We start from the raw sequence: 25562 nt of genomic DNA, 5'->3' as shown, positions 1-25562 counted from the left end.
CTTACTTTCCTATAAAACAAACACCCCTACTTCTTTCTACATACATGTTGTTTCTGAACTCTTCCTTATTTTTGCTCATCAAAGTAAGACCATTCCTTTTCATCTTCAGCACATACCAGGGTCACCCTCTCCTCTACTCATTCTCTGCCAAGTTTTTCCCCCTGGCTTGAATTACTTTACACCAGAGTTTCTGCTTAGTTTGCCCTTCTGGGCTTTCTTATGGATATAAGCCAAATAATACTGCTCAGGACATGATTCTTATTTGCTGATTTGAACTCTCTGATTTCACTACTTTGTTTAGATGACCTCTCTCCTGACCTCTCCAGTTCCCCACTTACTTTAATATTCTAGTTTGGTTTCTTTTAATGATTTCAATAACTCTGTACATCTTTACTGTCCTTTGCTGAGGTCCATTGTGCTCCTTTCTTCCTTACACCACCATTCTTAGCCTTCTCATGTGGTTTCAAAGCATCACTTACACTTGCATCTGCCTTATACTGCACAACTAACAATGCTAGTTAGTGCATCCATTTATACATTTTTAATTCTAATCATGCCTACAAGGAATCTAACAAGGAACTGAACATTTTTTTTTTCATTCCTCTTGTCTTTGGAGACATCACGAAATTTCTGTGTTAATGTGGGACTCTTCCCTACTCCCAGAGGGTTTTTGTTAAGAAAAAAGAAAATTAGATTTTTATTTAATTATTTATTTGTGTAAACTATGACATTATAAAGCAAGGACCTATTTATAGCACTTTTCTGAGGTAGTTCTATTTTTGGAACTGCATTTGAAAGTACATTTACTGGGACTGATCTTCATCAAAAGGCCATTATTTTCATATCTTAAATTCTATTCTCTAATTGCAGCCCAAAGGAGTAACAATGAATTGGACAAACATGCCCTCATGGCAGAGGATGGAATCTAGATGATCTCTGAGGTCCTTTTCACCCAGGCCATTTTATGATTCTGTAAGTTACCAACACCAAGGTCATCATTCAAGCTGCTTAGATCGAGTACCTACAGGGTGTAGCATGGGGTTGTAATGCAGTCCTAGGGAGTTTAAAGCAAATTACACATCCAAGACTTCAATCAATATATATGACACGTGTGCTCCCTTCAGAATACAGTTCATGCAGGAATATGGTAAATGCACAGTGTGTCCCGAATTCCTTAATATTCACTCCAGCATTTGGATGCTACTAGATCATTTCGTGTAAAGTTATTTGGCCTTTTCCACATTGAAAGCATATAATAAAACTACTCCAAAACTTAAGAAGGTGCATTAAAATGTATTACCTTTTCTTGATATTGTCGTCGTGAAGAATCCAGAGATTGAATGAGGGCAGTGGCGTGACCAACAAACATAGCGTAACAAGTAGCCCCCACAATCATACTCAGCATGGTTATCCATAGATCGGACATGCTGACAGGGGCACGGGCTCCATAGCCAATGCACAGCATATGGCTCATGGCTTTGAAGAGCGCGTATGAGTATTGTTTTCCCCAGGAATCATTCTGCAAGAAAAAAGACAGGTGACTGAGTGAGCAAGTAGCTGAAGTTAAAAAAAACATTTGTGCCTGTATAGTGGGATCGTAGATTACTGGCTCTGAAAAAGTGGTCTGGTAATGTACCCTCTGTATGTGAGGAGATATTCCTTCTAAATTGTTAAATCAAATGTTAGAGATTGTACTAGCTAGTATTTAGCACAGTGATATGAAATACATCTGACTACTTTAAGTTTATGATTGTGTTCTTAAACCTGGGTGTTAACCTAATTACAAGGAGACTAAAAGTCAATTTTATTTTACAGTTCCATGGTAGAAAGATGTATGCTGACCATGCAGACCTACCAAGAGCAAGGAGGTGGTACTTTGTTTTAGTACTCCTGTTGCCTTACTTCTTTCTTTTCTGAGTTCTGCATTTTAACACACATCTACTTTTCATCTTGTCAGCTGTTTGATTTCTCAAGGAGAAAAGAAAACTTTATTTGTTGTAATACCTTCTTGTAATTTAAACCATCAGGCAACTAGGCACCACGTAGCCATTGGCTCACTCCCCCCCAAAAAAGAGATGAGGGAGAAAACTGGAGACAAAAGTCAACCCTTAGTCTGATGCAAAACTGTTTATCTAGAAAGAAATGGTAAACAGAAATAAAAACAGAATGACAACTATGTATACATATCCAAAACGCAATTGTTTGCTATCTGCAGACCAACACACAGCAACAATACCACTGTCTGCCAACTGATGCTCTGCTAGTAACACAATGTCTCACAGCTGTTGACTGATACCCAGAAATCTCCAAGCAGTCACCCCCATGACTTTATGGCCTTTTGCATGAATTCATGTGCTCTTTCCAGATGAAGGCCAGGTGGCCCGGCTCCACCTCATTTCCTGCTGCTGCAACATCATGTTGACAGCACTGTCCTGCCCAGTGGCCCAACCTTGCCCATCATTCACCATAAACAATGCATCAATGTTCCATTAACACCACTTCAGCTGAAAACATGACATGTATGTTTATCCTATTGTTACATGATAAGATTACATTTAAGACGACACTTCTTCTGACGCAGTCAAAGACATTACCATGTTAGGGGATAGAAGCCATGGTGCAATTAAAAAAACTATGACCTAATTGCTTATCACAGAAATTGTGCAGTAAATCATACAACTGAATACTATGACTGAGTGCTACTGAGGTATTTTGGAAGAGATACATAGAGCAAGAGGAGTATGAGATTTGCCTTCTATGTTAAGAACTGCATGAATGGCAAAAAGTTGCCTCTAAAATACATCCATGAACAGGTTGAGAGCTTGTGGGTTAAAATTAGGGACTGGTCTAGTAAAGGACATTTGGTGGTCACAATCTGCTACTGGCTGTCTGATCAAGAAAAGCCTGTTGAGCATCTTGATGATGCTTCTTGCTTCAGCTATGAGAAGCATCCTGATTACAGGCTCTCACATCCTTATGGGGGATTTAAAAAACTCAGATATTTGCTGGGAAAACATGTCAGGCTGCAAGCAATCAAGTCCATTGGAGTCCATTGAGGATAACTTTCTGGTTAAGGCATTAGACAAAATAACCAGAGATTAAGTATTCTGAGACCTAGTGCTCAGCAGTGCAGAAGACCTTATTAAGGTGGTTAAGATTGGAGGCAGTCTGGGCTGTAAAGACTATGTCCTGATAGAGTTTGTGATCTCAAGGAATATGGGCCTGGCAAAAAGCAGAGTCAGGACCTTAAACTTTAGAAGATCTGACTACCAGCTGCTAAAAAATATACTGGACAGGAACCCCTGAGAAACTGTCTTTAGGGTCAAAGGAACAGAATGAGCTGCCAGCTCTGTAAGGATACCTTTATGAGAGCTCAAGAGCACTCCAACTGAATATGTAAGAAATCAAGAAGGGGGAAGGAAATTAGGATGGCTGAAAAAGGGGCTGCCAATTAAACTGAGGGATAAGAAAGAAACTGACAGGACATGGAAGCAGGGATATGTGGTCTGGGAAGAATACAGGGATGCCGTCTGGACATGCAGAGATGGTATCAGGGAAGCCAAGATGCAGATGGAAATGAACTTGGCAAGGGATGTGAAAAACAACAAGAAAAGATTCTAAGGTACACTGGTCAGAAGAGAAAGGCCAAGAAGAGTGTATCTTCTCTGATTAATGAGAAGGGAGAAAGACACAGAGAAAGCTGAGGTACTCTGCAAGTTCTCTGCATCTGTCTTCATGGGCAGGCAAGTTTCTCCTATCTCTCACATCCCCTGACCTCTAGGAGGGAGTTGGCAATGCAAAACTGTAAGCAAAGAGCAAACTCAAGACCACCTGAACATGTATAGCTCAATGAAACCTAACAATATGCAACCCAGGATCCTGAAGAAAATGGCTGATATAGATGGCAAGCCACCTGACATCATATTCAAAAAGTAACAACTGTCATGTGAAGTCCCTGATGACTGGAAAAAGGGAACTATCACTTCCAGTTTTAAGAACTGTAGAAAGGAAGATCTGGGAAACTATAGGCTGGTGAGCCTTACATCTTTGCCTGGGAAGATCAAGGTACAGATCCACCTGGAAGGTACATTAAGCCAAATGCAAGACAAGGAGGTGATCTGAGACAACCAGCATGGCTTCACCAAAGGCAGATCATGCTTGACTTATCTGGTGCCCTTCTATGATGGAATGACAGTATCAGTGGGCAAAGGAAGAGAAACTGATGTAATTTACCTACACTTGTGCAAGGCCTTTGACATGGGCCACACCACATCCTGATCTATAAATTGGAAAGATGGATTTGAAGGAATTAGTTAGATGGTTTCAGCCAGAGGGTTGTGATCAATGGCTGTATATCTAGGTGAAGGCCAGTCACAGGTGGTGTCAAGTCAGTGCTAAGTCTTGGGATTGGCACTCTTCAATGACCTAGATCTGGGATTCAATGCACACTCAGCAGCTTTGCAGATGACACTAAGCTGAGTGGTGCATTCACTACAATATAAAGACAGAATTCCATCCAAAGGGACCTGTACAAGTTCGAAAATTAGATCTACAAGAACTTAACAAAGATCAAGAAGACCAAGTGCAAGCTGTTGCACTGAGCTTGGGAGAATCCCAGTATGGGCACAATCTGGGAGAAGAATTCATTGAGAGTAATTATATGGAGAAAGACTTTGAGGGTTCTGGTGGATGAAAAGCTTGGCATAAGCCAAAATAGTGCACCTGAAGCCTGGAAGTTGAATTATCCTGGGCTGCATAAAAAGATAAGTCGGGAGAGGGAGGTGATTGTCTCCCTCTGCTCTGCCATCGTGAGGCCCTGTCTGGAGTACTTCATTCAGGTCTGGGGCCCTCAACACAAGAAAGACATGAGATGTAGGAGCATATCCAGAGGAGAATAACAGAGACGATCAGAGGGATGATGCACTTCTTCTAAGAGTAAAGGCTGAGGGAGCTGGGCTTTTTCAGTATGGCAGAGAGAAGACGCAGGAGAGATATCACTGCAGCCTTCCAGTACTTAAAGGGAGCTTGGAAATGGGAGTGAGATCGACTTTTTACATAGTTTGATATCGATATGGTTATAAACTAAAAGAGAAGAGATTAGAATGGATGTTTTTACTTAGAAGATGGTGAGATTCTGGAATGGGTTGCTTGGAGAAGAAGCCCCATACTTGGAGCTGTTCAAGGTGAACATGAATGGGGCCTTGGGCAGCTTGATCTAGCAGGTGGCAACTCTGTCCATGATAGAGGAGTGGGACCTAGATGATCTTTAAGGTCCTACCAACCCAAGCCATGCCGTGATTCTATAATTCTAAGAAATATCTCGTGTGAGTGACAAGTGCATGGGGTCAGGCTCTTTTCAGTGGTGCTAAGCAACAGGACAAGGGGCACAAACTGAAACACAGGAAGTTCCACATGAACATGAGGGAAAACTTACTCATTTTGAGAGTGACAGAACTCTGGAACAACCCTTTTCGGAGACTCCTATAGAGATATTCAAAACCTGCCTGAACACTTTCCTGTGCAACATAATCTAGGAATCTGCTTTAGCAGAGGGGCTGGACTAGATGATCTCCAGGGATTGCTTTCAGCCTCTAAGATTCTGTGACTCTGTGATTTCATTATGCAGTTGGCCTTTTGAGCTGCAAGCTCACATTGAGAGATCATGCTCAATTTTTCATTAAACTACACTACCAAGTCTTCCTCCATAGGGTTGTTCACAATCTACTTGTCACCCAACCAGTATTCATGTTTGGTACTGCCCTGATCCAGGTACAGGACCTTTCAGTTGGTCTTATACTTCATGATGTTTGTATAGGTCCTGTTCTTCTGTTCGTAACCATCTCTATCAATACTTTCTTGGAGATAAGAAAGACACGACTGTTCCCTCAGAGGCTTTGAAAATCTGTAGCTTTATATATGGATAGTCAAAGGGGCAATGCCTTCCCTAGACTCTTATAAAAAACAAACAAAACAAACAAACAAAAACAGGAAATAAGTTAGTCACTCCTGAATTGCAGATAACACAGTTCAAATTTATTTACTAATTTAGTAATTTACAAATTAATAGTTCTTCCACATTCACATTCGCTTCACTTTCTAAGTTAAAGATTTTAATATTTGTCAGCTGCGTCTTTGTTTACAGGTGAAACTTATGTGTTAAGTAGTGTTAAGGGGTAACTTTTTAGTGTCTGTGCTAACAGAAAAGAATTAGAGTAAAACTTTTGATAATTTTTGGGTTTCATTTAATAATGAAGAAAACTGTTTTGTTGTCTTTAAAATAATGCTCAGAAGATGAAAAAACTAAAGATGCTTTTCCTCAATCATTTCCAGATTGAGATTCAAATAGCATCTGTGTCAGTGAAGTTATTTTAATCCAAGCTCCCTGACTCCCATGAAAACAACTCACACCCATTAAGGTACAATGTATTGTGAAGCTGGTATACATCTTCTTTGGGTGGAAATAATTAATAACCATACGAAATTTCTTAGAAGTTTCGGTTACTGAGGAAAATAAAGTACCTGCTGGGAAAAAAAATAAGCTGTGATTAAGACTACAGGTATTGCTATTAAAGCCACATTATTGAAGAGGTATTAAGATGAGAACTTCAGCTCTTGCAAGGATCCAGTCTGCAAACGATCATGCTCCTGTAAATGTACTTTTTAGCTGTTATAACATTAAACTAAAAAACTATTGATTTTAATTTTGTCTATCATAATTTTATATCGTATCTTTGGTCTGGTAAATCTTAATTAAAGTTGTTTATTCAAATAATATTTTTACATTAAAATATTTTATTTAATCCTTAGGCTGGGGAATTTCATTTCTTGTCTGACAGTCTCTCCAAGTCTTTAAATTACAATTTTAGATAAAATAACACTGTATAGAATAAGAAAATGGAGGTGAGGAGAAGCAAGCAGCAAGCAGTGCTTTCTAACAAATATGCAAAAGCTTTAGTGAAAAGTACATGGAATACTGCTTGGGAAGTAAGGTTGATGTGACCCCCAACAGCATGCACTTGCAGCCCAGAAGGTAAATTTTATTCTGTGCTTCATCCAAAGAGGGGTGTCCAGCAGAGGGAAGGAACTGTGCATGCCACTGTGAGGCCCCATTTGGAGTACTGCATCCACACCTGGGGGCCCCTGCACAAAAAAGATGTGGTGGTGTTGGCCTGGATCCAGAAGAGGGCCATGAAAATGGCTGGAGGGCTGGAGCACCTCTCCCATGAAGACAGGCAAACAAAGCTGGGCTTGTTCAGCCTGATAAGGAGAAGGCTGTGGGGAGGCCTCTTTGAGGCCTTCCAGGATTTAAAGGGAGTCTACAGACATGAAAGAAATAAACTTTTTACAAGAGTAGATAGTGACAGGACAAAGGGGAAAGGTTTTAAATGAAAGTAGGTGAGATTTAGATCAGTGGAAAGGTTTTACTGAGAGACTGGTGAGGTGCTGGAACAGGTTGCCCAGAGAGGTTGTGAATGACCTGTCCCTGGCGTTTAAGGCCAGGTTGGAAAGGGCCCTGGGCAATCTGATCAAGTAATCTGATCTGGTAGTTGGCAATCCTACCCCGTGGCAGGGGGTTGGAACTTGATGATCCTCGAGTTCTATTCCATCTCAAGCCATTCTATGATTCCACAATTCTATGATTCTATGTTTTTTTCTTTAAGATGATGACAAAAAAAAAAAAAAAATCATGTGGAGAGAGCGAATTTCAGTGCAGCTAGCTGTGTTGTGCCCTGATTTATCCTAGATATAGAAACCACTTAAAAAGAAAAATTAGTGGTAATGACAAATTCTATAACTAACTTATGTAAACATCAATGTTAGTATGTAAAAACAGAACCAAAACCAAACACAAAAAAAACCTGTTTCAGTATTTTTCAATTTGTGTTGTATGACCTAAGGGTTTGGCAGAAGCAACTCCAACTTTTTTTCAACAGAAGAGGTTGGAATTTTCCACCATAAGAAGTGACCATTTCTCTGCTATTAGCCTGCTTTACTTTATTACTTACTTTATTAAGCATTTTTGCACTTGCAAGTTGCATTTTTGCCATTGCAATTGCACAAGGCAGTTTTTATATAATACATTCACAGATAATATCCCTGCTTTAATAAAGCCCATACCATGAAATAGACCAGTGTTTACAAGTTCAGCTTATCTTTAATATAATTATAAAATATTTATATTTTTATACTCGTATGTCAAATGTTTCCTTAAACTGTAATATTTTGGCTTTTATATATAGATTAAAAAAACTACGCTACTATATGAACTGAAAAAACTCTCCAAACAATCAGTAGAAAAGGGCATTTAATTTCTTAGTTGACAATGAGTTATTAGTGGTTACAGATTAGCAGTAATCAGTTTAAAATGTTTTAAATGAAAGGACATTAAATTGGAAAAACTATTAAAAACTGTAATTGTGAGAAATACCAAAGCTGTTTATCCAAGGATTGATTACATAATCTAGTTTGATGACATTAAGAAGTCTCTGGATTTATGAAAGCAGTGACAACAGATCATTAGGAATGGTTTTGTGTGAATATACATTAATTCAGTTTTTATCCTAAAGAACATATTCAAAACTTGGCACTTCTGATTTTTAAAGGTCTGTTTTTATGACTCTTCCCACGCTACAGGAATCTTCTTTGTCTCATTTTTTAACACAAACCTGCAACAAATATCTCTTTGCAATATGCACTTCTCAGCTTATAACAAATAAATTACAGAAAGGTTACATAGTGCCTTCTAGGGGACAAAAATGAATTATTTTTTTCTGAGTATTACGAAAGAGCTTCTATTTTACTAGAATCTATGGAGGTTTCCATGAGGAAATGTAGTTGTCATCAGACAAATCAATTCCACTCCTTTATTGTAGTAATTCCCTAAGGCACAGCTTATCTTCCCTAAGCTATACACTTGAACTAAATTATAAATTGATTTAGAAATCAATCTTAACAAGCAGACTTTTGCACAGATAATGCTGGTTTCCAAATTTTTGACTCAGTCCTTTTTTCCTATCACATCACGGTCACTGTGTGGGCCACAGAAATGGTCCTCTCAGTTTACAAGGGCATGCTTTATAATTGTGAAGCAAAGACTGACTTGGGAATAAGGTCAAATGGTTCCTACAGTGATCTTTGACTCCTGACTCCTAGTTCTACTCCAAGATGTCCAGTAGGAGTAGGGAAGTAGCCTCTCCCTACAAGAGCTTGCCATGCAGTCAGCTACACACATCCACACATAGCCATCATTGTGTTTGTGTTCTCCTGGAAGGGAGATATAAACTAGTGCACACAGATGTAAATATTGACAGGATATAAGTGGTCTGAGTCTATATTAGTAAATAACAATGTATTAGAATGCATCTTGAAGCTCTGGAATTTTGATCACTGTTAGAAGCACCCCTAAAATGGAGACACATAGCACTCTCTCAAGTCAAATCAGTTTGGGAACAGTTTGTGAAAATGAACCACTTCTTCCAGGCCATCCCGTGCTGAAACCCAAATAAGATTAATGCAATAGACAGTAAGTAGCTCCTGTCCTACTTCTATGCACGTGCTCAGCACCAGGCACCTGTTATATACGAGCGTGGAGGTAGCTACGTAGCCTATAAAACCTCTGGTTTTATCATTATCACAGAAACTAATAGCACGAAATGAATGCAAAATAGGATGTGGCTTCAAAGGTTAAAGACAGCATGAAGCATTCTTGCTAATGTGGAAGGACACAGTATCTTGCAGTACTGTCTCCAAGAAAAGCCCTCTAAAATCTTGAGCAGATAAGACACTGCTGGTCAAAATTACTAGGAAAATTACATCTTTTCTAAAGGGAATTCAATGTAATTATATTTGTATCTTATATAACCCTAACAATGCTTATTTCTGTATATTTATCTGCAAGCTGCAATTTTCAACAGCTAAAAAATATCTTAAATTGAATAATTATTTAAAATATTATTTAACTAATCAGGGAATTATGCTAAGAAAGGGCTATGCTTTCTTGTTTAGGACCCTCTTAATTAGTATTTCAGACAGACCTAGAGAAAACAATGTGCACATCTTACCTGTTTCTGTCTGATTCTGATCTCATATTTCAGAAAACAAGTTATGTCCATCAGCAGTAATTTGCCTACGTCACCTAAGTTATACACATGATACACAGACATCTCAGTAGAATTAGGCTCATACATAAAATTTATCCATTGGTATGTTTCTGTATGGCTATAAAGGATAAAATGTGTATCAGTTGTTCATCAGACAGCTGGAGAATTTGTTCTGGCTTCCACAGTATCTTAGATTGACAGTACAGTTTATACATCAGGCAGTAATTAACAGCAAAGTAATATCACATAATTTCAACTTTCAATTAAGTCCTTGTAATACCACAACAAACAACCAAGGTAGTCAGTGGAAAAGCTGTGCAATGTCTATTTTTTTTTCAAGAATCGTGCAATGGAGAATGTACTATACTATATCTATACAGCTTTTACTGCTCTTGTTTTCCAGAATCTCTTGTTTTCCAGGATTAGTAAACAAACACAAGGTGGGATCAGATTTGGAAGACTAAGTATCCAACTGCTATACTAAAGATGTCTAGAAATGCCAGGAAATAGAGTATGTTTTGGGAAGTTTGTATATATATGTGATTTAAACATAAAAACAAAAGAAAAAATAAAAATAAAAAACTGGTGAGCCCAGTGGAATAAACAGATGTCTTCAGAATCTTCTTAACATTTGTCTTTGCTGATATGTGCAGATAACAGATGGTGCAAATGACTCAGCATATAATTTCAAAACTATTCAATATAGGCAGAAAGCATTATTTAAGAGTTCTGCATTACATTAAAAAAACAAAAAGGCTGGCTGGAAGAGCAGTGATTAAATATAATTTACTTTGTTGAGAGTTGTTATGTAACTATACTGTTGCTACAGGTTATTCATGTTTTGTTGCTCTATCTCTTGCACTAGCCATCAAACAAAAATACAGAAGTGTAACACATTTTTGCATTTTTTTTCTTTCGATGAAGAAGAAATAACTGAGTATCATTCCCCTTTAAAAACAAGCAGAAAGAATACCTCATTGTGGCTACTTTTTTGTGGAAAGGATTCATCATTTTCCTTGTGGAATCAGAATGGAAATTCATTAAAAACAAGAGAAGTACAAATATTTGTCTTTAGCACACAGCTTTGTTTTGCACATATATTTAAGCATGTTATTATATTCGTGTGCGAAGGAGTATGGCTTTCAAAAAGATGATGGTTCCTATCAGTAGGCATCTGTATGCTTAGCAGCTCATTGCAGAGGTTTCCCTCTACATTGCTGAGTGCTGCTCTTTGCAAATCTGTATCGAATCAGATACAATCATAGATTCTTACAGCTATACATATATTGTAACAAAATTAAACCTTATAGGAAAAGGTTTTATTTTTTCAGTTCTTCTGCCTGTTAGCTTGCTCTGATTCATTCTTTTTTTCAGGTCACTGGACCCAAGAAGACACTAGCTAAACCCAAAAGACAAAAGGATGTTCCTTACACATGATTCACATTTAAAATAATATTCCATTCCAAAGGATTATTTTAGTAAGAACTTTTAAAGAAGCTGTAGTCAAGAATTTGAGGACTTCAGAATTTTTATTCTGAAAGTATTAAAAAAAAAAAAAGTAAGCATAAAAGCATAGACTATGTCTTTTTTTTTTTTTTCTTGTTTAATGTTTAATGCTGCTAGGAAGCATTCTCATACTATATTCACAGTAATTTTGACTGCGTGTCATTTTTCAGAAAGTGGTGGTTTTGACTGGGGCCAAGTGATATTCTCACAGTCAGTTCCTGAACACAGCACAAGGATCAAGGATGACCTGTGATAAGCAATTCAATTGTGGCCAGCTTGTCTCAGGAAAGTAGCCACAGATAAGCTGTCTGAGAAGTCCAGCTGAATGGAAGCAGGCGATGGTCACCTTCCAGGCGAGAAAACAAGCCTGGACTGTTTCATCTACCAGTGTTCATGCAGCCCCCCTGCCAGCAAATCACTGACAAATTTGGGGACAGATTAAAATTAAACAATTTCCCAAAATGTACCTGGTATTCTGTTTAAGCTTCCCTGCATGAAAAGAGAGCAGAATGCAGTTTGCAGTTCAAAAGGTTTTTGTTGTTCCATTCTCTTTAAGCTCTCACAAAGAACACAAATTGCTTCAGCAAGGTGACTGGGTTCTCCAGACCTTGCTTATTACTTGTGGCAGTTTTTGTACACCTTTGCCTTCAAAGGTTTTAGGTGGCATCATTTTTAGTAGTAATAATACCACCAGAGAGCCTTCCTTATTTATTCCTTCGAAAGTAACGTCATTACCCAAAATACTTTCAAAAAAAACAAAGCTATTACAAATTGTTACCTTTGAAACCGAAGACGTCAACATGCCATTCAATGCTGAATTCTGTTCTTGGAAGTTTTTTGTTTGTTTGCTTGTTTTTCTTTTCCAAAATTTATCAGACAATAAAGACCTTTGAGTTACTCAGAACACACATAAAGTTTAATGAAGTTCCTATCACACTATTTTTGATATTCAAATAAACTTTGCATTCTCACTTCAAGTAAGGGAATGACTGGAACAGACACAAAAGTGTTCACCAAGGGGCAATTTGTTGTAATGACAGTAAATATGCAGTAATTATTATACAGTCACAATAAGTGATTAAAATAAGTACATCTACAGGTTTCTAACAAGGCATCACAGAGATAACTAATATTAAAAATATACAAAAGAGGGAATGAGTCAAAACAATGGCATGCATAATGAAAGAACATATAAATCCTGAAAGTTCAGGAGACTGAAATGTTCAGAATGCACCAAAGACATCTCTTTTTATGCTCTTTTCAGATGGTGAAAGGGAGTGGATATGATGCAAAACACTGTTTACTTAACAAGCCTGAAGCACTGAATCAAGCCATTTATGAAATGCATTTGTGATGCAGCCACTGAGAAAAGCTTTGAATTTTCAGCAGTAGTTATCTGATACTCAAGAACAGGCAGAAGATAATGTGAGCTTAATATAGAGCCATTCTGGAAGATGGCTGAAGGAGTGAAGTGATATAAACATGACTCGTGACTCAACAGCATACCACTTTACTAAAAACTGTAACATAAAATTGCCACTGTCTGTATTTGCAACCAATTCAGAAAAGGTAAATCAGTAGAAGAAGCTGTATCTTTGCATTCTATGATCAATTCAGCCTAGATGGCAAATTTTGCGAAGCACCTGATTTGAAATAAAATGACAAATGGAAAGGAAATCCTTTTTGGCAACGAATTTTTAGCATTCTGAGTGCTATTATCATTCCCTTTGAATCGAAGGGATTTTGAAGATATGCAGAAGTAAAAGAAAAAAGTAACTTGGTAAGTAGTAGAAATAGCTATTATTAAGGATATGAAAACTTGATATTTAAACTGAAAGGTAGATAGACAGATACACGTAAGATCATAGTATCACAATGATCTTGTACTAAGAATATCTCAAAATACTCAAAACCTGATTTCATTAAGAATACTTTCATCCTTGTTCAATATACATGCAAGCTCTACCAAAATACTTCCTTTTAGTAAGTGTTTCAGAAACGTGTCCTCAGAAAATTAAAAAAAAATACATATAACTGCAGATTAAAGTAGGTTAAAAGACACTAATGAAATCAACTCAGAAAGGCAAATATGTCCACACAGAGCCTGAACGTGGTTTCATCTGCTTAAAAACTAATCAAGGTGAATCAGCATAAGAGTTGAGACTAGGATTCATGAGTTCCAGTACTTTATAGAATAGATTATTTCAAGAGCAAGGTGACATTTGGTACTACATAGGGAAATTCACATATTTTTCCGTAGCTATCATATATTCTTTTCTATTTAAATACTATAGCTCTTGTGGCAGAGATGCAGTGGAGTTTTTATGCATTCTTCCTCCTTCTTGCTGGTACTGAAAGCAGCACTTTTATCGTCAGTTTTTCAATTTGCTTCCTAATGTGATACTTTTGAGACTTTAGGCTACATCTGGTTAGTTTGTAGTTCCTCAGGAAATTAACTTACTAAATATCTGAGACCTCTAGAGGGCTGATCTGTGTTTCTGGTAAATCAGAGTCCTTCATCAAACACTATGTCCTACAAATAGCTGTGCATTATTTTATTAGGGAATGACAATGGCAGGAAGGAAAGCAGTTATGTAGCAGAGATTTTACTTTGGCTCTAAGCAAAAAGCAAATGTTGGTGTCAAAGTAACCAGGCAGCATCTAGATCAGAGGCTTTTCTTTTTCTGAAAAGTCTGAAGAGTTTTGCTGGTGATGTGTTCTTTAATTCAAATGCCCTAAAACTGCAAGTGTTTGCAAGGGATTCAAAAATACTAAACTGAAGAAAAAATGATCTAGCAGCCTAAAACCAATGCACAAAATCACAAAATCATAGAATCATTTGAGTTGGAAGGAACCCTTAGTGGCCATCTATTCCAACTGGTCGCCAAGGAATGTGGATGCCTAGTGTTCAATCAGGTTGCTCAGAGCCTGGTCTAGAATGACCTTGAATGTATACAAGGATGGAACATCTGTCACCTCTTTGGGGAACGCACCCCTCTGCTTCACCACCCTTATTGTAAAAAACTTTTTCCTGACACCCAGTTGAAATCTCTCCTCTTATAGTTTGAAAACATTTCCCTTCGTACTGTCACAACAGACCTTGCTTAAGACTCTGTTCCCTTCCTTCTTACCATTACACTTCAGATACTGAAAGGCTGCTCTCAGATTTCTCACAGCCTTCTTTTCTTCAGGCTGAACAGCTCCAGCTGTCAGTCTGTTTTCGTTGGAGAGGTGCTCCATCCCTTGGATCAGTTTTGTGTCCCTTCTCTGGACGTGCTCCAAATGGTCTGTGTAACTCCTGAACTGAGGACTCCACATCTGGACACAGTACTCCAGGTGAGGCCTCACCAGTGCACAGTAGAGGGGCAGATCACTTCCCATTCACCTTCTGTGAATGTCTGTTTTGATGCAGCCTGGGATACAGTTGGCTTTCTGGGCTGTGATAGCACACTGCTGCTTCATGTTCAGCTTCCCATTCACCAAGTCCTTTTCAGCAGGGCGATGCTCCTTCCATTTGTCTCCCAGCTTGTATTGATAGCAGTGGTTTGCCAAGATGTATTTGCAAGACCTTGTTCTTGGCTTTGTAGAAACTCATGATGTTCTCCTGGGCTCACTGCTCAGCCTGTCTAGGTCTCTCTGGATGGTCTATCCTTCAGGTGCACTGACAGCAATATACAGTATCACCCACAAACTTGTTCAATTCCCTTGTCAGTGTCATTAATTAAGATATTAAAGAGCACTAGTCCCTAAGGGACACCACTCGTCACTGACCTCCATTTGGACATTGAGCCATTGGCCACAACTCTCTTGGTACAACCCTGCAACCAATTCCTTGTTCACTGAATAATCCATCTGTCAAATCCACCTTTCCAATCTAAAGAGAAGGAAGTTGTAAGGGACAGTCTCAATAGCCTTACTGAAGTCCAAACTGATGATATAAGTAAGACCCTCTCTCCAATTTATGTCTACTGATCAAAAATGATTAGACTGAGTGAAGTGTTTATTTCCTTCTACCAGAGGGAGGTTAACCTGCATCGCAGAAGAATGTCCTAACTCTGGGGTACCAAGTATTCACACTCTGAGAGGGATGGAAGGAAAAATGTCCGTCTTCCCTTTTAAAGCACTTTGCACATCTTAAGGGCTTGGCAGAACACCCAAGTAACACTGTATAATTCTCTTAAGACACAAGGAGTTTCCACATCCCAGTCTTGCCTCTAAAGTAAAATTCTGTCTGCTTTTTGAGGAACTGAATTCTAAATGAGAGCCTTCAAGATTAGGCTAAAGTGATGCACATTCTCTTTTGCTGTCCCTTTCAAAACACTGAAGAGAAAAACTCATATAAACTTCTAAGTTTGCATATCCAATATTATATTTTTCTGGAGAAAGCTGTCTTTCTTTTCACTCTGTCCAACATTTAGATATCTTATTTTTTTTCCATTTACCTGTTTCACGGCATACCTCTGAAGCTGACTTTTATCCCACTTTAAAAGTCAGCAGATGTGAGAAATCATATCCTGGGATTTCAAACAGGAGTGATGATGGCTGCTGTTCCCTGCACAGCAGGCATTTTGTGTCCACACACAGGCACACTGGGGCATGCCCAGGTAAACTCAGCTTCAGTGCAGGGCATGGTATAAGAGACTCGAAACTAAGACCATGAAGCCTGCTGTGAAGATACACAAGTATACCAGCTCTGGCTTCAGAAAGTCCCTTAGCTGCAAATACAGTCAATACAGTGAAGAATTCAGTCCTAAAACACAAACTTTTAATGGGCCTAATTTTTCTTTACTAATCTTGCCTTCTCACTGCTTAGTAGTTTTAATGAGACAGCTGTTCTATGCATAGGATAACAGTAAAGCCATTTAACTGTATGCTTGGAAAACATATGGGATACTTTCATAACTCTAACGTAATAACTAAGAAAAGCCTCTCTCTGCAGTAAAGAATGGAACCATACTGCTCTGATTAGAGGAAGATCCTCAAAAGTATCCTGTGGAGCAACTATAACATCTACCTGCTGAGAAGTTTAAAGGAGTTTGGTTTCCTCAGTCTGCATACAGAGAATGAAAATGTTCTGACTCAGATGAGTAACGCTGAGGCAGACAACTCAGCTCAAAGGAAGAACCATGGGGAGCGGTCAGCCACGGTAGACTATGTTTGATGCTGGAGGGAGAGAGGAAGAACACTGCGATCCTGAGCAACAGAAGATGAACAGGCTTGGAACAGTGCCTTTCATATCCAGGTATCTACAGTAATCTGTGGCCCACCTTGTCCTGGGTTTTGCTTGAGAGAATGCACGACAACAGAAAAAGACATAATAAAATTTTATATCATCTGATTTTTGTTAATCACTTTAACATCTAAGTTAGTTGATGAGTCCCCCTAGGCTCCCTACACAGCAGAAAAACTGAACTCCTGCAGATGGTGATTCAGATTAGGAGGTTAATGCAGGTGCTTTTTATCACCTCAAAGGGAGACTTTCTCTCTATCAAATTCACTAAGAACCTATTTAGCTAAATCCATCTCCATCAGCTCCCCTGCTGGGTGTCCCTGTATTTTTATGGTCAGAGATGACTCCCCCCATCTCTTTCATGCTCTTAACCAGTGGAGAAAAAAAAATTCCTAAGGACTGTCTTCTCTCTCAAACTATGATTTTAATTTTTTCTTTAAATTTTGATCTTAAAATTTAATGTAACCTTTGGATTACCAGTTTGGATAACGTGTTTTACCAGTATGAGTAACAGCTCTGATAAATCAGTGAGGGCCACTGGGAGAGTGGCTGCGGATCAGTCTAGGTGAATTTATTTCTGGTTCAGTAGCTTTAATGCAAGCATACCACAATCATATGTAGTAATAAACCAGGGACCAAGGAAGAGACAAAAAAGGCATCTAAGGAGAGCAGAAGAACGCTCAGAAAGAGAACTTAAAAACTGATCTGTTATATGGATTATAGCATTACACATGACAGAGCACACAATGAGAGTTACAAGAGTTCTTGGATTCAGGCCACAATATTTACATCTTGAAAGCACGGTATTTACCTTGCCTAAAAAAGTTGAGAAAAATGTTAATCTTGAAGACTTATACTCTAATGAAAATAGTGCTTATTAACAAAAAAATAGCATGCTCTAACTTGCACAATTGGAAATTTTTCTTAACTGGAAGCTCCATATTTAGTGAATACCTGCAAAATGAGAATTGGACTGAAAAATCTGATAAACTTCTGTGTATCCATTGCACATTTATAATTTATAATCAAATGAAGTCTTTTTTACTCTCATATACTCAACTGAAAGTAATCAAACCATTCATCTTTCTGAGGAAAATAAAAGATTAGGAATGGCATTAAGTATGAATAGTGACAACAATTATTTATTTTTACAGCACCCAGGTTTCATAAGCTTCAAGCATGCAGGTACAGACAAGTTTTAGCTAACATTCTAACAGCTTTGTAACTACAACCAAAAGCTTACGAGATCCTTGTTTCATTCGAATTAGTTGAAATTGGTAGTGATCTGAGACTCATTTCATATAACGAAAGTTATTTTCTCCTCCTTAAATTTAGGCTAGAAGTTTCTTCCTAGTTATTTTTAAAAGTACAGATTTTATGTCTCTTCTCTATAATTAAAGGTAGGAATAAGTGCATGGTGATTGCAGTGCAGGAAAAAAAAAATAACCTCTTCTGAGGTTTCTAAGTTTCAACACTACCTTTTTGTGAATTTACAGAAACTATCACACAAGACTTCCTCAGCAATACAAACACATGCTGTAACCCCCTTGGAGGTAAAGAATAGAATACTTCACAAAAAAATATGCATGTACATATTTCTCAGATCCAAGCTTTAGAATTAAATCCGAGGAAAGGAACAAAACAACTCTATGCAAGGAAGTACATGAGAGGAAGTATATCAAAGGAGCTTTCATTATTCAAAATAGCAAAGGGTCATGTTTTTCCACTATCTACACCTTATAATAAAGTAGCTTATAGATGGATTGAAATGATACATAAGATAAACTGGAAAAAAGTACATGAGTGATCTGTTGAGAACACGGGAACTATTTTCTAGTCTCATTCAAATGACAAAGAATATTTTAGCTTGGTGAAGCAAAGAGATTGCTTCAAAAATCGTTTCTTTCACAGTATTGTATTAGCAGTAGTGCAAAACATTAGGTAACTGTGGTAATGAACTAGACCTTACAGACTCTGCCATCTTCAACATCATTCACATGAGACTGTCATGAACATTCTTTAAAACCACATCATTCCAGACAAAGAGAAAAAAAAAGTTAATATAAAAAATATTGTCTGATAGTTTATAGTGGTTCTTTAAAATAAATACTCAGCAAGTTTTTAATGTTAAAGCTCCTTTCTGCATGAGGAAAAAGAAAAAGCAACACTGCAAATTGTAAGAAGTGTTACATGGACCAGAGGCATATGAAGTGGCTCAGTTCAGAACCAGATACAGAACAACGTGCCTTGGTTTGACTTTTCTAATGTAAAATGTAAGCCTTTAAAGTGCCACAATTTCAGGTGTGCAATTTTTATTTTGTAATTGCATCTCAGCAGGGACTTCTGTCCAGATGTACTTTGGATAACTGAATAATCATGTGTGAAAAGTTTAAATTTGACATGGCAAAAAAAAAAAAAACTCAGTTAAAAGCTTTAAAATTAGTGCCCTTGAGAAAATATGATTGAAGTATGGCTGAAAATGACTCTTTGGGAAAAACATGCAGCCTGTAAAAAGCCAATTATCTTTTATACACACTTTAAGCACAGAGATCAAGAAATTACACTATGCACATTAACATAGATTTGGAATGGGAAAAAAAAAGATTTGCTGAAGAGCAGCTGGATATATGATAGCTGGATTTACCTACATCTGGACTTATTCTGGGAAAACTTCTCTGGCATAGACATTTCAAGCATTCATTGCCTGGATATTCACTCCACCTGTTAAAAGCTGCTTCAGAATAACCATTCCATAGGGATATGTCACTTCAGCCTGGAATACCACCACAGGCAAACAAACACCGTCACTTATAGAGACAGAACAGAAGATCCTGATCCAGCTCCTCCTAAACAAAGAAAGTGCTTCTTTTACAACAGAGAAACTGTATTTGGCAGTGAGGTGAACATAACTGCCTGAATATTCATTCTGAGATGCATGATGGATACAAGCACCTAAAGTGCGATAGAATCAACTTATGTTTCTGCTCTACTTCAATTTTTACTAAAGAAATGGGTAAGATACTCATTATGAAGCTTATTATTTTTTTTCCTGGGATGTCTATCAAATGCAACGTTGCAGCTAACCATATTACATGCAGTTTTTTGTGCTCGATTTCAAGTTGAATGCTTTAACAAAATATTTCATAATTTACAATTTACCCCAAATCCCATCACAATATACTGCAGAATAAAAATTCATGAGTTGGGTTGAGTGTTGGCAGAGAGAAACATGGGAATTATGGGTTGATGATAAATGAGTAAATCCCTCCTTGAATCCACATCTGAGTAATTTCCTACTAGCTCTCACAATAATGAAGAAAAAGTGTGGAAATAAGTATCTATTAGGTACAACATTTTGCTTTGGCATGCTTTCTCTAACTAATTGTTTCATTATTCTTATCCTCTGTAAGGAAGACCAGCTTTCTATCTGAAAGAAACAGAAGCACACAAGGCAGCCAACTAATTCATTGCAGAAGTCACCCTCTTTAGAAGCTATTAACGCATTAGTAGCACAGTGTTACAATCAGCATTTAAAAATAGGGGCATACTAATTTAGATACTTGATCTGAAGCACTAACCATTAATGCCTGGTAAACTAATTGTCACTGTCAGCATTAAATAATAGCATCAATACTGAAACATTGAGTTTTTAGTTACAGTAGAGTAAGGTGACACAGCTTATGATAGTACTTGAGTTTTTAATTTCCAAAGCAGATGGCACTGTGTTCTGGGAGCCTTCTTTAAGGAACTCCTTGCAGTTTTGCTTCAGTTGCAATCCAAGTACTGTAGATATTATCCAAAGATTCACAAATGACACAAATACTTCATAGTGCCAAACTTCTACAAAGTTTTAGGCCTTCCTGTGAATGACTTTTTCCCTTTATTTTTCAACTCTAAAGGATCTGCATGTTAATTAGCTCACAATATTAGCACAATGAGCTCCAAATAAAAACCTTGGAATACATGAATGTCAGTAAGTCATGAATTTGAATATATTTATCATCATCATCATTTTAGCTAAGTGAGCCAGCAAGGCCTAATGTGAAATTGTAAACCAGTATTTTTCTGCTACAGTTCAAATTTTTAGAAGAAAACCAAACAAAGCTGCCCTGCACCAATAAATCATAGCTTGAAAGACAAAGATAATATTATCTGAAAGAGAATACATAAAAAATCATAATACTAAGAAAGCAATTTGGAAAAAATTAGTATAATTCTTAGGTCAAGAAACAGCAGCCACAAGGGAAACTAATTTTAAATGACACTGCGATGCTGGGTTGGACTCCAGGAACTTACTTATTATTCAGAATTAATTTACTGTCATCTAAGACTAAGACAATGTACAAAATAAAAATAATGAAATATTTTAAACATATATGAGGCACAGGAAAACTTATGACTGCTTTTGTGAAGGCACATCAGAAATCTACTGTTAAATTACACAGTCTCAAAGTACAAGAAATATGAGTAGAATTACAGATATTATATCAAAGGCAAGAAGGTAAGAACAACAAGTTATTATCTCTTCTATTAGTATGTGTGTTCTAGACAAGCAAAGAGGGATGACCTCCTCACCTATCAAAGAACAGAAAGAAAAGCATATGGCAAAACCTATGTGGGTCCACTTAAAGCCTCAGCTTTAAATGAGCTGTAAATGAGAACATTATTTGTTTTCCTCTCCACTGATCATGACACACTGAGTTAAATCAACAGTGTCCTCAGCTACTCCCTCCCTCTAATACTTGCTAACTTGGTGTAAAACTTTGGTAATACTGTTAACACCTGGCTTCAGCCTACATGAAGCAGCATAACTTGTCACTTAGTTCTGTGTCTACAATATTTTCCTTTACAGTTTATTATAGTGTCAAACAACATGAACTAATATATTCTTCTAAGATATCTTCTTTTTTAGCCTAACACAGGTTGCTATAACCTCTTCCACCTACTGGAGTAGGTCACAAACTGCAGCATTGCTCTGTCATGTTGATGGGGCAGAAAGTGGGCTGACATCATACGACTAGTCAGGGCCATGTGCAAAAGACAGCAATAACTCAACACTGATAGCACATCCTGGAGAGATAAAATTTTTACATTCCCCAAATAGGAATACCTTTGTCCTAAGAATGTAGATTACATAATGTTATTATTACTATTACCATGTTTCCAAACTGTTTTGTAAACAGACCACTTGTCTGAATTGGAAAATTCCTACTTTACTAAGATTTTCATCAGTCAGACTTAGAAATGCAATTTCAATCTTTTAATTACTCACAGAAGCATTTGCTAACTAAAGCAATAGACATGTAAATATATGAGTATAAAATACTTTAGAGTAGTAATAGTATATCTCATGAGATCCACAGCACCTCTAGTAACTACATGATTCCCTTATGTTCCATATTTATTTAGGTACCCAATTAAAGGTAGTGGGATATGATTTCTACAACCATTTACTGCTTTTCACTGCAAACGAAGTCAAAAGAATCATGCTTCCAATACTGCTCAACATCTTGCCATATAATAAAAAGTTGATTAAATAATACTTGTGAAGCACTAAATAATGATTGTTACATAAAGATCAAATCAAGAGACATCTCAGGAGAAAATTAGCTGTTCTAGGGACTAACCATAGGGATGAAGGTGCTTAACCAATGCATTATCAAAACAGAAAAATCCAGTGCTGAATAATTGATTGTGATCCATTCTTTGAGCTCAGATGAGTAAAGCAGAGACCTTACTGAAGTGGTGATTATGTAATTGAAAATGGTATTCATTACTAAGAAAGGCTAAGCCTTGAAAACCAAGTTGATCCATTATTACTACTTTTTGTGCATACTAAATTTATGTTAGCATAATTCTTAGTGCAGTAGAAATCCTGAGCATCTCCTGCATTTCTGTGTTTTACTATCAAGCATTCATTTAAACAATTTATTGTATAAAGGGAAGGACCTTCAGACTCTATGACAGAAATTCCCAAAATATTTTCATTTCAATGCTGATACTGTCAGAGATGAGGTACTGCAGGCTAATTTCTGATTTCCATTGATCCTGAGCAAATGAGTTAATATAAAGCAAAGTCTCCCTCCACTGAATGTAAAACCTAAAAAAAAATACCAAACCCTGAGTTTGAAACAAGTGAACAGCCAAGGACAGTAAGAAAAAGTCATAACAAAGAAACCAGAGAACTTCAAGGCCTCTTGCTCAGCTTCTGACTGCCATGAGAATTGCTAGCAAAGCAAGCTCCTTCCAGAAGCTTTGCAGTTTTCTGCCTCTTAAAAAACTCAGTCTTCAAGTTAAGCTCTATACTTCTCTGCTAGATTTTTATCTGACTAAGGCAGTGTTCTATGTGAAATATCTGAAAATTTCAGGTAAACACTTTGCTTAATAGACTATGTTTTTCTAACCATTCATCTAATTACTGCAAATATATACATGAAAATAGAGGTTGAGAATCTTCAGACACTATTATGCAAGGACTAACATGTCTTTGAGACTTTACCATAGGTGACAGGAAAAGGAAGAGCAAACTTCCAATAACAAAGAATTTACTGGAAGCAGGTGTTTATAGTCATAGACGACCAGATGTCCAGATGGCATCAGTGGCAAAAATGTCATCTTCACTTCCTTAGAAACTCTGTCCCATATAAGACCCAGCTATAACTGCTGGGTTATATATAATTATTTGGAACTTACATCCTGTATTTGTGCAATTCACTGCAGCTGAAAGCGAATACAAAATGCAGAAGCAAGGGTTTAACAGACTGATTGAAGGAGAGGATCTCTGAAGTGTTCTTTCTGTTTTTGTGCTTTTGGTCTCAGTTTTACACCTAATTTTCTAATGAACAACTGGCTCATACTCTGAGGTATGATAAAGCTGTTTGGTCTATGAGTCATTATGGAAGTACACTAGTCTGAGGCAATGCAGATCAGAAAGCTGAGGATAAATCACAGAAGAAGCTGCAGATAATAGGCTTTCTGAGCCAAGAAGAAATTAAGCAGCATCATTAGGAAACTTTGAGAAACTTCTTCAGAGAAGAACTTGTTTAGGAATGAAACTCATAATACTGGTGTAAAAAAGATAAGGAACTGAATCAGAGAACCTTATACCCTCACAGCACTAATTGACTGTTGCTTTATCAAGAATGGATTGCCTGAAACATGACTTAGAGTGAGCATTAAAAAAGAACTCATGCTGTTCATGTATCTTATTTTTAGAGTAAAGTCCATGGATATTTTAAAAGAGAATAGGATCCTGCTGGCAAACAGTAACTTAATTAAGCTTTTAAAAACTCAGTGCAATGAAAAGGCAGTAAGGATATAAAAGTGGGCAGGTGGGAACACAACTAGAAAAAATAAAGGAAGGCACCAGCTCTGTCTTTCTTTCCACAAGAGGAACACCAGTGCTAAGAATTAGCCAAGAAATCCAAGAAGTACCTACATCATCTGAGTACATTATTATTGAGGATAACATCCCAATGCGGTCTTTACTTAGGCTCAAGGTTGGCTCAGTACCAGCCAATGGACACCTTATTTCCTTTTAAAGAGGAGCCTTTCCATTTCATTGCATAGTCTACCTGATGGTCTGAACTGACATTTTAATCACTCTCAAAGATAAAAATCCACTGATTTGTTTTTCTTTAATTTCACTCAGTGTCATTGTTTGGAGAGGCAGTAGCCTTAATTTCATTATTCTGCTGCTTTCTGACACTAAATATAACCATTCTTCTTCCTAAGATCACAATGTGAGTAAGCCTGTAGAATTTGAAAACTTTTGCTCCTACAAAAACGTCTATGATCACCATCAGTGTCTGTTAAAATATTACTTTGAAGTAAAGTTAGTGTAGGATCCTATTAGTCCATGTGAAAATGTTTTCTTGAGGAACATACATGGAAGCAACAGTGTGAGTATCTGGAAATGCCTACACACACACACACACAAAAAAACCCAACCAACCAAACAAAAAAAAATGACACTCTACTCAAAAGAAGACTGAAATTCAAAGATGGGTAATTTTTCCTTTTTCAGAACAGGTGTTCAAGGTCTGCTCCAAAAGTAATATCACCTATGTTATTCTGCTGGTCTGTGACATCAGAGATGCATGTTGGTAAAAGCAGTACACATCTAATATTCCCACCAATATACTGCTACATTATGCTGATGTGTGACAGATGCAGCAAAGGACAACCTGACAAAATGATATCTGACATGGAAGAGTGAATGAAGCAAAGGTGTGAAACTGAAATCCTCCATGATGAAAAAATGGCAGCCACTGACATTCATCAATGCTTGCTGAATATCAGTGGAGAACAAATAGTGGATATGAACACACTGACCTGGTCCTTTTCAGCAGTGGCAGCAACAATGTGAAAGGCAAGCACTGTTCTGGATGGCCATGCAAATGTTTGCAAATGTGCATGCAAGCTCTTGTTCACTGCTGGTGACAGTGCTGAACGGTGCTAATGGTGGTGACTATACTGAAAAATGGTGTTTTGTAGCTGAGGATTTACCCTATCACCCAGTGTTACTGTTCACTTTGAATCTGTTGCACATTCCATGGAAATAGATAAGCAGCATACATATTTCAGAATTCTTTGACTCCGAAGTTTGAGACAAATTCCAAATGCATTTATAATTGTCTTCACAGAATACTGTGCTGAAGTCTTTGAGTAAAAGAGAATGCATTGACAGAAAGATGCAATATCTCGAGCGAGGTAAAGATCTTTTC

At 37.4% G+C, this 25562-nt stretch overlaps 1 protein-coding gene across 1 annotated transcript in view; it reads right to left on the bottom strand.

Annotated features, from left to right (window-relative positions):
* The window catches only part of HCN1 (hyperpolarization activated cyclic nucleotide gated potassium channel 1), a 191903-nt gene that overhangs the window by 65730 nt on the left and 100611 nt on the right, over positions 1-25562 (bottom strand). Inside the window, exon 4 of the mRNA XM_065739901.1 lies at positions 1301-1519. Coding sequence (XP_065595973.1) covers positions 1301-1519 — 219 coding nt within the window. The remainder of the gene's footprint in view (positions 1-1300; positions 1520-25562) is intronic.

Source organism: Cyrtonyx montezumae, unplaced genomic scaffold, assembly GCF_038088225.1.
Source record: "Cyrtonyx montezumae isolate F1298 unplaced genomic scaffold, pur_monq_1.0 scaffold_25, whole genome shotgun sequence".
In the NCBI taxonomy this organism is placed as follows: Eukaryota; Metazoa; Chordata; class Aves; order Galliformes; family Odontophoridae; genus Cyrtonyx; species Cyrtonyx montezumae.
The sequence above is the reverse complement of the archived record's forward strand: the minus strand, read 5'-3'. Positions and strand labels throughout refer to the sequence as shown.